The sequence below is a fragment of the Bombus vancouverensis genome, chromosome 3, assembly GCF_051014615.1.
Source record: "Bombus vancouverensis nearcticus chromosome 3, iyBomVanc1_principal, whole genome shotgun sequence".
NCBI lineage: Eukaryota > Metazoa > Arthropoda > Insecta > Hymenoptera > Apidae > Bombus > Bombus vancouverensis.
Genome location: NC_134913.1, coordinates 12,668,083 through 12,683,672, shown reverse-complemented (window position 1 = coordinate 12,683,672; position 15,590 = coordinate 12,668,083). Strand labels below are relative to the sequence as shown.

Here is a 15,590-nt window from a genome sequence, read left to right as displayed (position 1 = left end):
TTTCTGAACAACGGTGCCATTCCTTTTAACAGTGCCCGAAATAATTGCGAGCAATCATAAATATCACTAAAATGAATATACAGGTGTTTTCTTCCTACGTTTATCAATGTAGATAGGTAATTCATTGAATTCACTCCATTTAAAAAGAATTTAATATTGATCCTTGGATCCTTGTTCTCTTCCCTGTCAATATTTAATATTATATTTATAATGATGATAATAACGTTCCAATTCCACAGCAATATTAATTGTGAGACCTATTCGTAATATTCGTAGGAATTGAATAATAGACTATATTACAATATAATTTCAAAATTATGAATATTACTGTTTAAATAGTATTAGTACTGTTTTTTTGCTGACAATCGAATAAATCGTCCACAGTTTCCCACTATTTACAGCTCAATGAATTTTACACATATGTCCATTTATCTCACGACATTACCTGCAGGAAGTCACTGTTTAATTCTGACGAACGTAACAATACGATACATCGGCACAAAAAAAATATGTAATTCTTTTTTTTAGCAATTAGGTCGATCGATGTATACCGTAAAAATACGTTTTCTTTCATTCACAGAATCGTTGAAGATCAAAATATGGTTTATATGGTAATCTTCAAAGTCAGCACATCCAAAGATAATATAAGGTCCTTTTATGTAATTATTAGAATACTCTTGATATTTTAGAATGCAGAAATTGTCTCTGTCATTGTGATTTTCAATAGTATGTGGGAACACTAAAGAACAAATCACTTCTTCCAATAAGAATAACATTTTTTACACTTTTTGCACAACTTGAGCAGTTCCATGAGTATTTCACTATACAACACATGGGAATAAATACACTCATTTGTATGAGTCATCATTCTCCCGAGTTAGATTCGTCATAGTGGGAAAATTTAAGGAAAACTTGCTCCAAAGTGGTTTGGCTGAAGCTATACTCTTCGATATCCAGCTCGAGCTTGGCTAATAATAAAAGTTTCAATTAATTTAATTACGTAATGTATGATAATTGAATCGTTTATTCAATGTTTACCTTTCTCCAACTGCGTAAAACACTCGGCCAGCGAGGTAACTGCATGTTGGGGAACAGCAAAAACTAATCTGTCGGCAAAGCTTTCTTCGAGAGTTGCATCTGGAAAAAGACTGGAAACAAATTCTTTCAGAATCGTAATCCTATCACCGGACGGTGTCGTTGGTGTACAATCACCGCCTAAAAGTTTCATTTCGAGGGTATAGCCTGCACCATATAAATTCTTCAGATGTTGAGTAGAACCAATACATCTTAACTCTCCTTTTACCATTATACCCACTCTAGAACAAAGAGCATCAGCTTCCTCCATTGAATGAGTGGTAAGAATTGCTCCTCTACCACCCTATTAAAAAAAATTTATCAATAATGAAATAACCTTCAACAATCGTGTGTTATAGGAAATGACAAGTTTCAGTAGAGGAACAAACCTGGAAACTAGCAAGGATTGTATCCCATAAAAACCTCTTTGACCTAGGATCCATTCCTGCACTAGGTTCGTCCATTAGAACAACTTTTGGACCTCCGATCATTGCCATGGCAAAACTAAGTTTCCTTCTAGTTCCACCCGAACACTCATGAGCTTGTTTATCGGCGTGCTCATGAATTTGCAAACCGGTGAGGTATAAATCTACGATTCTATAATATGGAACTTTGTTCTTGTTTGTAATTTTTTACTAAATATTTATTTAAGAATTGTACAGATATTCGAATGGGTCGAATTAATTACCTGCCAATATCACTCCATGGTACACCACGAATCGCGGCGTAAGATTCTAAATGTTCCCTAACGGTAATATTCTTCCATTGAGCATCATGTTGGGGACAGTATCCCATTTGTTTGAAAGCTTCTGTCATACTTGAATTAATATTATGACCACCGATCTGTACTCTGCCTCGAGTGGCCGCTTCTTCAGCTATGATAATCTTCATTGTCGTCGTTTTTCCAGCACCATTGTGGCCCAGCAAACCGAACACTTCTCCTGGCTCAACCGCTAACGAAAGATTCCTTACAGCAACTTTTCGTTGTATTTGGCTAGCTTCTTCATCTTGTTTTGAACAGCAACTACATGAACCTGTATCCTGCTGTCGGTACTCCTTTCTCAAGTTCTAATAAATATTTAACTTTAGTTGTATAATATGAATACATTATAATAATGAAAATAATATATAATAAAATAATACCTGTACTAGAACTACAGGTGGTTCTTGAACGGCAGATGAAGTAATGAGATTAAAAACTTTTTGTTTTTCTGCTTTAACGTCTGCATCTTCATGTTCTCCAATATCAGAGTTCTCCATTATTTCTTCACCAATTGAACCGCCATTACGCTAGAAATGACAAGAAATATTTTTTAATGGAACAGTTTTATATTTCAATTTTCAACCCATTATATCAATTATACACTAACCAGGAAATACTTTAATACATCACTAACATTGCCACCACTCTTTTTAATGTCCAACAGTAAAAGCACGAAGAACCACACCGGACAATGCAGAAGCACGCCAAAGGCCATTAGAATGATCTCCGTGGTTAAATAATCAGACATAGTCAGATGATGGCAAGCAGCATTGATAGAGCACATTAGATGTACTCTTTCTACATAATACACTGCAGCATATGGTACGTACAATGTGTTCAGTAGAGAAAAAATTACGTGTAAAACAAACGCTGCTGTTCCACCTAAGAAGATTTTTAATTAATCCGTGGTAATAAATTGTAATATTTAAACAAATGTATTTCATTATTTTCATATTCATTTATACATAAAAGTCTTAATAAAAATTGGGAGCGATATCTAAACAATTTAATCTCTGAAGTGTTAAATTGAATGTATAACTTACTAAGACCCAGCATGTCAAGAATCGTGACTAGTATAAACGGTATAAGTCCAATGAAAGTTGCAATATTGGGCAAAATGCTTTGAGCGGAATCCATCTTGTCAAAGATGTAACTCAAACACGTAGAGAATAGAATGGATGATGGGCAATAAAGCATGAAAAGACCGGCTAGGGTGATGAGCGCTGGTACTTCTTGAAGCGAAGGCACGTCAAAGAGAAATATGATGCCAAGAATACATAAACAGATGAAAAACATCAGGCCGACAAGTACAATAAAGTACGTCAGAAAGTACATCGAAAATGACAGACCATTCACACGAAGCTGATTCTTCGCTTTTATCTGAAAATAACAGATACCATAAGGAGTATTGCTTTTAAATAGCAAGCATTTATTTAAAAAATGTCATTAATAAAAACAAGACTTACTTCACGATCATAGACCACGTCCACAACTAAAGTTATTGGCAACAATACAAAATTCATTCCAATAAACAGTGCGGTACTCGCTGTGCCAATATTGAATCCCTGTGGCTGAGAAGTTTGTTGGAAAGGATGTGTCTTAACTTCAATCGGTTTTAAATTGTTTTCATTTGAGAGTAATCTAATTGGAATAAAATAAATGAATTTTATACGTGGTTATTTAAATCTACGATTTAATTTTTAATTAAATTAAATTATTAATAATTAATTTTATTTTATTTAATTAAATTTAAATTATTAATAAATTATTGACTGTACCTGTAATAAGTGTTTGATAACAAGTTTATTAAAATTGGTAGGGAATGTTGCATGGTATCATTATATGCGACAGTCAAATTGATCCTGGACAGACTATATTCATTGATATTGAAAGCAGACATATGCGGTGCGATTTTTAACAAATTTGCAAAATTCCCGTAATACTCTTCAATGTACTTCACATCTTGATTTATTCCATCGATTAAATTTGTGATATCATGGTCGGTATTATTCGCGTACAAAAGTTTAGTCTCATTTCCATAAGTATCTGTAAAAGAAAAAACGGTAGACTAAAGTAGACACTAAATTTTCTAAATTCATAAAAATGTAATTATTTTAAAACATACCAGTATTCAATGTAAGAGATTGCATTTTGATTTCAACTGTTTCAATGCTATTTAAATGGAGGCCAACGACTACTAGAAGAAGAGGCGCGAAGATAGTGAAGTACAATAACTGAATGTTCCTGATGAGTCTAAGTATCCTTAGGCGAAGCATAGCGTACAAGGTTTGGAGGAAATTAGGCCGAACTTTTATGGGGTCTAGTCCAAGGCCAAGAACAGGAGGATTTCTATCACTATGGACGCCATCCGGCAAATCTCCTGCCTCTATAGTAAAATACAATAAAATTTATAAATTATGAACTTTATAACAGTTTTTAAATATTGAATTGAATGTACCTTTTGCTTGACCATCATTCTGAACAGTGACACCTTCATTCTGCAAACTCTGATAAGAAGTACTCTTAGATTGCAACGATAAAGATCTGCTTAATGCACGATTGCGCACCATCTTTTTTGATAAATTATCCATTGTGTATTCAGGGCCTTCATCCTTTTCTAAATGCAGAAATACTTCTTCTAAAGTAGTCATTGATACTCCATAGCTGCTAATACCTAATCTACTCGATCGGGTTTTAATTTCGTGTTCTATAGCTGAGAAAAGTGGTGCGAAGTTTTCTACTGAATTATGAGGTAAAATAAAGCTCAGTTCACGCCCATGACGTCTTGCTTTTTCCGCTTTTGAGACATGACACGTTACTAATCTGGTAATGGCGTGTTCTCTTGCATTTCCTTCAAGTACTAACCTGTTATACATTCACAAATATGTTTTTATTAAACATGCTTTATCTCTGCTTTTCGTTATTTAAGAAATAACCAACGTACGTTAAGTGATATCCAATACCAAATTTATTTTTTAAGAACAAAGAACTGCCACAGCATCTCAGCTTTCCTTTACTAATAACTGCTTTCCTATCTGCTAATATATCCGCCTCATCCATAAAATGAGTAGTCAATAGAATCACTTTTCCATGACGTCTAGATTGTAAGAAAGACCACATCTGTCTTCTGGAGTAGGGATCAACCCCAGCTGTAGGTTCATCCAGGATAATAATCTTCGGATCACCGATAATGGCGATACCTACAGACAATTTCCTTTTTTGTCCTCCACTCAAGTATTTCGCAAAAGTATTTGCTTTTTCAGTTAAATCGATGTCTTTTAAAGTTTTTTTCACCTAAAAGTAATCATACACGACAATCCTTTTTATTCAAAATGTATGTAAAAAATTTTATGCGACTTGTTCACTATACATTACATTACCTCATGTTCAATCATCGATTTTGGGATACCACGTACAGCAGCGAAAAATTCTAGGTGTTCGCGAGGTGTGAGAAGATCAAAAAGGATATCATGTTGTGGACAAACGCCAGTCATGCTTCTAATCATCTGCATATCATTGGAATCTCGAACGTCATAACCAAATATCAAGGCAGTGCCAGCAGTAGGTGCGGTCAGGCCAGTTAAAATATTGAAGAGACTTGTTTTTCCAGCTCCGTTGTGTCCAAGTATCGCTGTGATTTGTCCCTCGTAAATCGTTAAATTGATGCCATTTACGGCTTTAATTTCTGGCTTACGACATTTTTGGTAGGACTTGTAAAGATCGACTATTCTAATAGCTTCACGACCCTTCATCTCGCGCACCACAGGTTCAACGTCACGATTAGTCTCTTCACCAGGAATAAAAGAATTTGATTCACCATTTGATGATGGTACCTGCAAATACGACTGTGAATATATATTTTTCTATTTTCTTTCATATTCAACACTTTAAATTATTGTTAATGATACTCACCCGTGGAGCTTTTCTTTGACACCAAAACTCAGGCGTGAAGCAAAACCAAGGAGTTCTCTTTGTCCCGTATTCACCTAAATTAAATATATAATATTTGATTATTCACTATTTATCAATAATATAATGAGTATGATAACACGTATTTTAAGAAGCGTACTTGGAATGACGCAGTCAAAATAATAAGCTAAGCAAGCATAGAGAATTATGTCTAAAGTCATCATAATAAGACTTCCTCCAAATGGTATACCAGGACCTGACCAAAGATTGTCAAAGTTAACTCCTTCTCCTTGTAGATCTAATACAAGAGCCTAGGAAAAGATACACATCGTTTTTATTTATAGAATTGCCCATTCTTCATTGTTCTAGTATATTATTGTACACTGTAATACAAACCTTATCCATAGCCAAAGCAACGCCTGTTGGACTAAGAAGAGAGACTAACCAAAACGGAACTGAACTAGAGTCATTCACAAAGACTTGGATAAAATACATTAAGCTCATTATCGTGACTGCAAAATTGCCTAGTACACCGGCAGTCTGATAAGAAAATAGTTATAAATAATTTAATAAAGAACGCACTAAGAGTAGAATAGCATCAATGAAATACTTACTCGTGACGTGTCGAAGAAAGGTGTTATCATAAAAGCGAACATGATTATGGAAAAACTGTAGAGCACTACTAAAAGGAATATCGGTAAAAAGTGTGTGTGTTGAAACATTTGTAGTGTGAAAAGTAGTATTACTGCGACGGCAGAGAGTAATAAGACAAAAACGCTGTAGATAATGAACCATGATAACCTGTAATGAAAATTTTTTCATTTTTCGAAATCTGAATTTTGTTCTTCTAATATATCTTTTTTGTGCGACATAATTCATACATCATTTAGTATATGTTAATATTTGAAGTGAAGCACAATCTACTCGTTGATTTTCAAATAAGATTTACCTACCAGAAAATCGAATCCTTTAGGCCCATTATCTTCATTCCTTCCTTGATCTTTTTCTCCTTTTCGCCGACTATTAGGATCAGAAGATAAGTGACGAATTGTGAAAGAGAGAGGACCATAAAAAGAGGTATAACAACTCTCAAGGCCAGCATCCAGTCTAAATAAAAAATATCCTTAGAAATGTACCCATAAAAGACACATTAATTATTAATTTAAATCCTAAATCATATGTCTTGTTCTTATAGACAAGAATTTAATATACTAATTAGGGATCACCCATAATTAAATATTCTATATTTTTACTTGCGGTGAAAGCTTCTTTAGGGAACATTTCTAGCTTAACATCCGGTACAGTTACATCTGTATTCCCTGTGTCTAGCTACAAATTGTCAATATACAGAATCAATAGATGTATATAATAAAATTTTCATTATTATATTACAAGATTATTAACATAAGCAGCACAAAACATACTCTTATCTTTGTGATATCCATTATCATTTGTAATGCTAGGAAACCTGAGTGCAAATAGTTATTCGCAGGACATGATCCACCAGTCTCCATCGACAATACACCTCCCAGCCAATGGCTCGTATCCTTTCGGCAAGTAACTGGCGCGGAATACAATTCAGTTGGCGAAGGTGGATTCGTATATGATGGATTAGTTCTTATCTCGTATCTAGTACAAATTGCGACATAACGGTTAAACGTCTTCGATTTTTGCTTTTTTAGCTGATTACTTCTATTAAGTGTTTTTAAATATTACGAGAGACGCTGAGATATGGGTTGAGAATCCTCGAAGATTACTGCTAAAGGTACGCTATATGGGTCTCTCCAATACGCTGCTTGCAGATCATCCTTTGTATCGAACACCATGAAATTTAAGGGAAGTTTGCCAGGATAATCCCACATTGATGCCCACAGGGCATTCATCGAATTTAAAAAAGTCTGAAACAAGGATAATATCGTAAAGACGGTTACATGTTTGTAGTGTATGGCAGATTATAATGTCTTAATGACGGGAACATGTACCAAAGTTTCTGTTGAGTTTGGAACAACGGCTATTGTGTTGTTCCTGTAGCCATTGAACGTCTCGAATATACCACCCTCCTGCCTCTGCGTCGTCATTGCGGGATAGTTTGGATTTGGTGGCAAAACTTTTACCACTATCAATACACCTAGGGTGCAAAGGGGGAGGAAAATCTCCTGTAAATAATACAAAAAAATCATTAAAAACCATATCAAGATTTCTACACCTTGCTTCATTATCTGCTTTTATAATAATACAGAAATCATATCAGATTAAAAATTTATTTATCTGAAAGAACAAATTTTATAAGAAATTGAATTTTATGATATTTCAGAAACGTGTTCAGGCAAACTGTATCAAATGATTTATGATGATGAGTTGTCCAATGTAAAAGGGACTAGAAGGACTGCAAAGGAGAGCAATTAGCTACACGAAAAAAGAAGGAAAAGAAATAATATGAGTTTTTAGAAAATAATATGAAACAAATAGACAAACATTTTTAATACTAGACATCGATAACTTTTTAACTGACCCTCGGTCACCATCAGCAGCTGTTTCCTCTCGCCTATGGTTAATAATGCATACGTTAAAAATCGTACACGACGATTTCGATTGAATAGGGTTGCGAAGGTAGTATACACGATAGCTTCTGGAAAGTACCTCCCCCGTGCGTGCATAATAATTATTCTACCTGCACCCTCTTCTCCTACACCTGTCGTGCAACGTAAACCTGCGCAAGCGTTCGATACAACCCCTTGTCGGTCCGTTTGAATAAGGGAAAAGTGGATATGCTGATTCGCTTTCGTATTCCGTCACCATGACGATCAACAACGGACCAGGCTAGTTCGATTCATCAGCACGATTATTCTGGATTTACAGTTTTACGGCCATTCATAAACAATTTACGATTTTCTTTCTATATCACAAATTCTTGTTCGCCAAACAATTAATTTAATAAGAAAACAAGAAATAACGGCGCATGGCAATAAAGTAAAATAGACTGGAAAAGTTATTCTAGAACAATTGGATTGGTTCTAATTTCCGGATTTTTTAAAGTTGAAATTGCCTTTATTGTAGGCACGTTTGATAATTCTTACATAAATAATTAATTATCATTTTATTGGAAATATTTTTGGTTTAAAAATTCTAAAATTGGAAATTTCGGAAATTTCTTCTTTCTGATAAAAGATAATCGATTTTAGTGAAATTTAACTCGTACCTTTTTCAAATATTCGTAAATTTATTTTACATAATTTTAGATATATCCTAAACTTTATCGAAATTAAAAATTTCCATTATTTAAAGAAACACGGTACTCTAGATTATTAAATATCAACCTAATCCAATTGGATAATATTCCTTCAAAATTATTTTTCATCGCTTGGAATTTCTTGGTGGACAAATTAAAAAATACATATACATAATTAGATGTCGTTCTTCGTTGATATCGTAACGGAGGATTCCTTTTACGAGAATCTCACGTTGGGTGTAGTGAAGATTCTCGAGAGTTTCCCATACGTAAAAAATGTACGAGTCGACCGTAGAAACGGATGTGAGACTATGGCCATTACCAACTGGGAGCAACGTCATTGTGTTACGCTGCCGGAGAACGTTAGAAACTTCTACGCTGCAATCGACGGTTTCCTGCTTCAGTGGAACCTCGAGATAGCAGGTAAGGCCCTCCTAAAATTGTCCACGCATTTTCATGATGCTCTTTAGTGACTTTCATTCGCAACTATTCCTTCTGATCCCGTACATTACTAGTGGTTATTTGACATTGTCATTTCCACTGTTTTAATATATATATATATATTCTTGCATCTATAGTTTCTTGCTGTGTAGCTATGGTTTCTCGGATCTTATCTTCTATTTACTCCATTTCTCCTCAAAACAATTATCCTTATATAATCCTGTGTTGTTTCAACGAAAATTATCCTTTTTTCGCTTTTCTTTCCAGAAAATTGTTTTTGTTTTCTTGCTAAAAATAAAGATTTCGATCGTTTTAAAAGAATAAAAGTAGCTATTAATTCTGGCTAGATTAAAAATATTCAGCCCTATTATTCAGAATGAATATCAAATACATAATGATTAATAATTCATGGTTGAAATAATTGATAGGCAGCTTGAAGGGCTACAGATGTTAATTACTTTCATTACCGAAGTCATACAATCGAAAGCAGTTATTTAATATTGTATTTACATATTCATATCTATGGATATTTTCAGATATTATAATAGATCGTATACATAAAAAATGCAATTAAATTAGAGATCCCACATTGAATGAAAACAACTACATGGTTATTAATTATTATTCTCAAATTGTTCTCACGATACATCTTCTTTACACAGGTGAAGAATTTCCTGTAGGACGTATGGAAATTGGCACGCTTTCCTCTCTAAAGCGCTACGCAAACAATCCCAAAGATCATCAAACAGATTCCACCAAGCAAGAACTCGACACCGACACTCATAAGCCAGATAATGAAGTTACTTCCAATAGCATAACTGACCTTGAGAATCCAAATTCAATTAATTTGCAAGGAAATGACCATGGTTGCAAGATGTTTGAAATCGCAAGATGCTTCCCAGAGAGCGGAATGGCCAAAGTTTATTTATTATACCGCATGAAACATGAGGAAGAATCACCAACAATCTGGTTGCATCGAGAAGATACTAATAGATGGTATCATTTGGCAAATAATTTCACCGTGTATTTCCGTATGATGCTGGTCCATTTGGGTTTGCCATTGTGGCAGTGTTGCGTGTCTGGTTTGTCTCTGCCTCCATGGGTCGAGCAAGTCTACTTTCTCATTGGTCCTCATCTACTTCCTTCCGCTGTTGAGCCCACGGAGACCATCTCTACTACCATATGGAATAACGGGCCCATAAATGTTATCGATCCAGCAATTTTTAAAGGGAAGGAAGGAAAGCAGAAGAGCTCCAAGAAAAAGTAATTTGTATGATCTTTTGGTGTTATCTGGTAGTAGTTATTGGAATCTCTACAGCAAAATGAAGTTCCCAAGTAGATAAAATTGATATTCAAGTTTAGTGGAATCTGTTCTAATGAAAGATCTTGTTGTACTTTGCGGATGAAACCTTACATAATCATATTTGTATTGCTATGATAGAATAGAAGCCTGCTATATAATTATATAAAGAAATAAATATTGGCAGTAGAAGACTAATACAACTCTATTGAATTTCAGTGTTTAATGTATTTTACCAAAACTCTCCAAAATTCTCCTATAATCCAATATCTCTACCACCCACAGTTCTCGTAGCAATAAATTCTCTCTAACCCCTACCATCATAATACCATATTTCCTTTCTCCAAACAATATCCTCTTCATCCAACCACCATTTACATTCTCAAAAAAACTTATTCCACCGCATAAAGCAATCAGTAGAAATAATATACTCTTTTCCCTTTCTGTTGAAATTGGCCAGGCAAACGACGAAACCATTCGGATGAGTAGGTTTATTTTGAGAACTTGAGATCATGCGATGCTTCAATATTTTAGCGCTATCCTTAGTCACGTGAGTCAATGAAATGAAGTGGGCACTGCGCTTTGTTCTGATCTATTGTTCAAAAGCAATCGAGGATGATTAAGAAAAAGATATCAATAAAGACAGAAAATTGTATACTTTTCTCCTTTTCGTCTATTTTGTAGGCGTCCACGGCGACCCTTGGCTTAGTTGGCACGAAGCTAACGCAAAAACACCGAATGAAACGAATTGGCAATACGCCCTCCCCCGTTGGCAAACGTGGACGTCCACGGGACGCGGTCACTTCGTCGCCGTCCATGGAAACTATCCGCGCATCTTTCTCTCGATTGTGGCCAGTGAATTCGGATTGCAGCTTTACTGGCATCCAACATTTTCTCTCTTTTCCTTCTTTCTCCCTCCGTCTTCCGGTTCTTCTTCTATCGCATATTCGATTTATCCCCTAGCAATGCTATTCATCGAATCCGCCGATCCGTTCACGTATAAATCTTCGTTTTTTTAACTAGCTCCCCCAGGTATTGTTTCCAAAAATATTTTGGTCGGCAAATAAATGATCGTTTCAAATGTTGAAATTACCAATTCGAATTTATGTCCAGTCTACAAATGTTATGTTGATTTCTACGTTAGTTCTCCGTACATAACAAGCATATTTTCATATTTTGGGCAATCTGTTGAGCAAACTGTTCACGCCAAGCTCTTTTTATCTGTTCTAGGCTTTCGAACAATCTGAAAAAATTCTGTGGCATTTATGGAAGTTTCTACTATATTATACAGTCCATTTTTAATTGAAACGTTTGAAGGTTTCTTGAAGAAAATTAGAATTTTGCTTAGAAGAAATGCACGTATGAAGTTTCATAAACGGTTCAGGTGGTCTGTATTAAAGGGTTGACGCTGAAATTCTTAATAAGTTTCATTTTATTTAATTATCGTGATATTTGATCTTTTCTTCTTCGAGTTCCGTATTAATAGAATGTCTTCTTTCGGGTATGGTCGTGTATTACGCTGTTCGTCAAAACTTCTGCGTTGACTTGTTAAGATAAAGGGCAGATCGAAGACAAGAGAGGAAAGGCGAACCTAAATATAGCTCGTTAGAGGTAGAGAAAATCGATTTATACATAAAATAAGTATTTGTATCTATACTTAGCCCTGGCCTCCCAACGCGAACCACTATTCGATTAAGACGCCTTGTGCCATAAAACAGTTAAGACGGTCACATAAAAATCCTATGAAACCGCGATCGTGTATTCCTTTTGCATGATTGTTTGAGTCAGATTGCCCGTCCATCGACAATCAGTGAAATATTAGCGCATAGTTTCTCGTTAACGCAATGTATGCCGACACGTTCAATGCAAACTTGAAGGGTTCTACAGAAACTTTAAAATGAGGTCAAACAGCTGCGCAACGATATTTAATTACATAAAAATAGCAATTTCAATGAATGATTTGCGGTTTTGTCGTTTCTATCCTGAGATATTTCACTGAATATTCGCCATTGGTAATTCACATATTATAAACTATTTAAATTGGTAAATCACATATTATAAATTATGATACAATTAACTCTATAGAGAAAATTATATTATGTATATAAATTTTGATAAGATTGATTCCACAGCGATCTTAATGAAAGTTCTATAAAGAATTCGATAAATAAAACAATCAAATCCTCTAGCAAATATACAGTAATTCATGAAAGTATTTGTATTAGTATTTTTATGAGTATAATATGTGCGTTACACAAGACTTTTCAATTTCATTAGCAGAGTAACGAGACATCACGATTACATGATCATGATATCATGATTACAATGATAGAATTTCAAACCAATGTGGAAATATACAGGGTAAGTCATCTAACTCCACTACTTGAATTACTTATAAACTGTTGGTCATGTGAAAAGATCTTTTAAGTTGTATAGCATCAATGGCTAGTTTACAATAAATAATATTTAATAATATTTGTTTCAAATATTACCAATGTGATCATGATTCATACACTATACAAGATCTTCTGTGTAGTATACATAATATATTTAAAAAATCTTATCAAGCGATCAAATATTTTCATGACCCACTATATAAGAGTACATATTTTGTTCAGTTTCAAGGATCGCTCATCATAAAGGATGTTAAACCTTGTTAAATCAATTTTTTAAGCGTTAATTGCTTTATAATTAACGTACCGCCGTAGTCTTCCGCTTCTCGCGCTTCTTCAACAGGATATTCCTCACGAGCATCGCTCGCAGCTGAGACAAGTAGACCCCGCACATGTCCATTCTGCGAGATGTACTTGTCTTTCTAATTTCTGCAACAGAAACGAGAAACAAATGAATCGGATTTGAAAGAGAAGAACATATGGGCCTCCTGTTTAAACTAATTAACACGACAGCTTGGTTCAAGCGTGCTTTAGTTTGTCTTAACGATATTTGTAGTACTGCATTACGATCCTGCCAACGCTCATGTCTCTACCTAAATCCTACGATTTTATTCAAACCTCTAAAACATGCTACTTTCCATAGATTTTTTCTATTCTATTATAACTTCCATTCCATTGATCATTCCTTATTAACGACCTCTTTAATCATAAATCAATTCATCCGATTCCCTGATCCAATCAAACGTCTTTAAACCTTCCATGCTCTCCCTAATTCGAACAAATCCTATCAGAACACAATCGTCTTTCCGTGCCCTATTACAACGTTACCGATGTCCCTAATTACTAGATCGTGGATCTTTATGCGTTTATACCAAATACAGACACATGAAAATAGATAAAAATAAATAATTTGAAATACACGAAATACTTATTACAATATTTAGAATATAAGGCACTTCTCACATGAATTTCACTTTTTTTTACCAATATTTCTAAAAATATGAATTTACATATATTATCTATTAGCTACTAGAATCAATAAAATGGAATCAATAACAACCGGTCGAGATAGCGCAGATAAACAAAATATTTGTTTAAAACACGTGATAGGTTCCAGCCATTAACTGGAATGGGATATTTTCTGAGGAGTCGCTATGGTTATTTTTAGCTGAAGGTTTTTAGAATTTACCTGAATACAACTATATTACCATATTTTATTAATGATGTAGTTCTAATCTTTGATAACTCAAGGAACGTAACGCAACATGTTATACCTGCTTAAGAAGAACAGAATAGAACTGTTGTATATAAAACTTCTGAATATGAAACCTATACCTTTCCTTGTTTTTTTAATAAACACAATTTAAACGTTGCGATTTGCCCTCTTACTGCTGCGAATTCTTCCAATTTATTAATGTATAATTTCCTCCATCTGTTATCATAACAAATTTATTGCATTCTTTCAAGTCATGAAAACATATCGCAGCAGAGAATGAAAGTAATAATTTAAATTAACGGGGATGATAGTTTTATAGTGATTAAATCCAACTATTCAAAATCTTGATTTGCATCACTATGATCATTAGTCGTGTCAAAAGAGATATCATAGAATATTTGGCTATTAGAAAAGAGAACCGTGACTCAAAAAAGATTAGGAAATTATAGTTCCGCGGTATCGGGCGAACCAACCGCGGGAAAGATTCTTATTGATTAACATCCAGCAGTGGCGGTTTGGCCGATGATTGGCCCCCGGCCGTGACGAGAGTTTTCACTTCGACGTTGGAGCTCTTTGTTGGAAAGTCGTCTGCCTGTGCCACGTACACCTAAGTTACACAGATACAGCCGCGATGTGGTCGATAATTCGTCGTTTGCACTATTTAAGCGTTCGCGCGTGTAAGAGCGAGCAATATGCCACCGAATATGTCAAGGTCTTCGTCATAGTTCCTATACATATTATTGACCTATGAAAAAAAAAAGAAAATATGGTTCGTTAGTCGATAAGAATATGTAGGAAGAACCGGAAGTAAAAGGTGCAACTGGAATAACTAGGTACATATGTGGGATCGGAAATAGAAGATATGGACATGGAATATGAATCTTGGAAATCTATCTCTGACGAAAGTCGTGAATTTAAACGCGTGATTTATTTGGTGATCATCGTCGGTGCTTCGTCCGTGCATTTGATAATGGATGATAAAATATTCGTACGCAGTTGGTAATCTTGCAGATATGCTATTACGTCTTCGATGCAGGAATCAAAGGCGTAAAGGCCAAGTATATCGAAGAATATGTTTGAGTATTATACCTTTATATATAAATGTATTATAAGTATGTATTATATTCTATCTTATAATAGAAAATTCATTTATATTAGAATGCCTTTATGTCATATTTCTTTTATGCATTATAAGATGTTAATGAAAATTGGACAATAGGCATTTAGAAGATGTAAGTTTAGGCATCAATCCCATAAAAAAAATT

The 15,590-nt window shown here is 34.6% G+C and overlaps 2 protein-coding genes across 5 annotated transcripts; one reads left to right on the top strand and one right to left on the bottom strand.

Moving 5' to 3' along the window:
* Positions 1 to 134: 134 nt before the first annotated feature.
* On the bottom strand, positions 135 to 15,070 carry LOC117154306 (cholesterol transporter ABCA5). Of its 4 annotated transcripts, none has more exons than XM_076628068.1 (24): positions 14,799 to 15,070; positions 13,417 to 13,538; positions 7,729 to 7,902; positions 7,463 to 7,644; positions 7,171 to 7,375; positions 7,000 to 7,075; positions 6,700 to 6,853; positions 6,361 to 6,547; positions 6,143 to 6,286; positions 5,907 to 6,057; positions 5,750 to 5,823; positions 5,218 to 5,682; positions 4,782 to 5,131; positions 4,296 to 4,702; positions 3,963 to 4,223; positions 3,616 to 3,883; positions 3,304 to 3,478; positions 2,881 to 3,217; positions 2,445 to 2,719; positions 2,218 to 2,364; positions 1,763 to 2,142; positions 1,464 to 1,671; positions 1,039 to 1,378; positions 135 to 968 (listed from the first exon to the last, which is right to left on the bottom strand). In XM_076628068.1, the coding sequence occupies exons 1-24, from the start codon at positions 14,824 to 14,826 to the stop codon at positions 865 to 867; spliced, it is 5,214 nt and encodes a 1,737-aa protein (XP_076484183.1). In that variant the 5' UTR covers positions 14,827 to 15,070; the 3' UTR covers positions 135 to 864. The 4 variants fall into 4 exon arrangements, with proteins under 4 accessions (XP_076484183.1, XP_076484184.1, XP_076484185.1 ...); XM_076628069.1 differs by having other exon boundaries at positions 5,218 to 5,670; XM_076628070.1 differs by lacking the exons at positions 2,445 to 2,719; positions 2,881 to 3,217.
* Positions 9,155 to 10,877, top strand: LOC117154312 (tubulin polyglutamylase complex subunit 2). The gene is made up of 2 exons (XM_033329213.2): positions 9,155 to 9,398; positions 10,079 to 10,877. The coding sequence occupies exons 1-2, from the start codon at positions 9,155 to 9,157 to the stop codon at positions 10,681 to 10,683; spliced, it is 849 nt and encodes a 282-aa protein (XP_033185104.1). The 3' UTR covers positions 10,684 to 10,877.
* Positions 15,071 to 15,590: the final 520 nt, after the last annotated feature.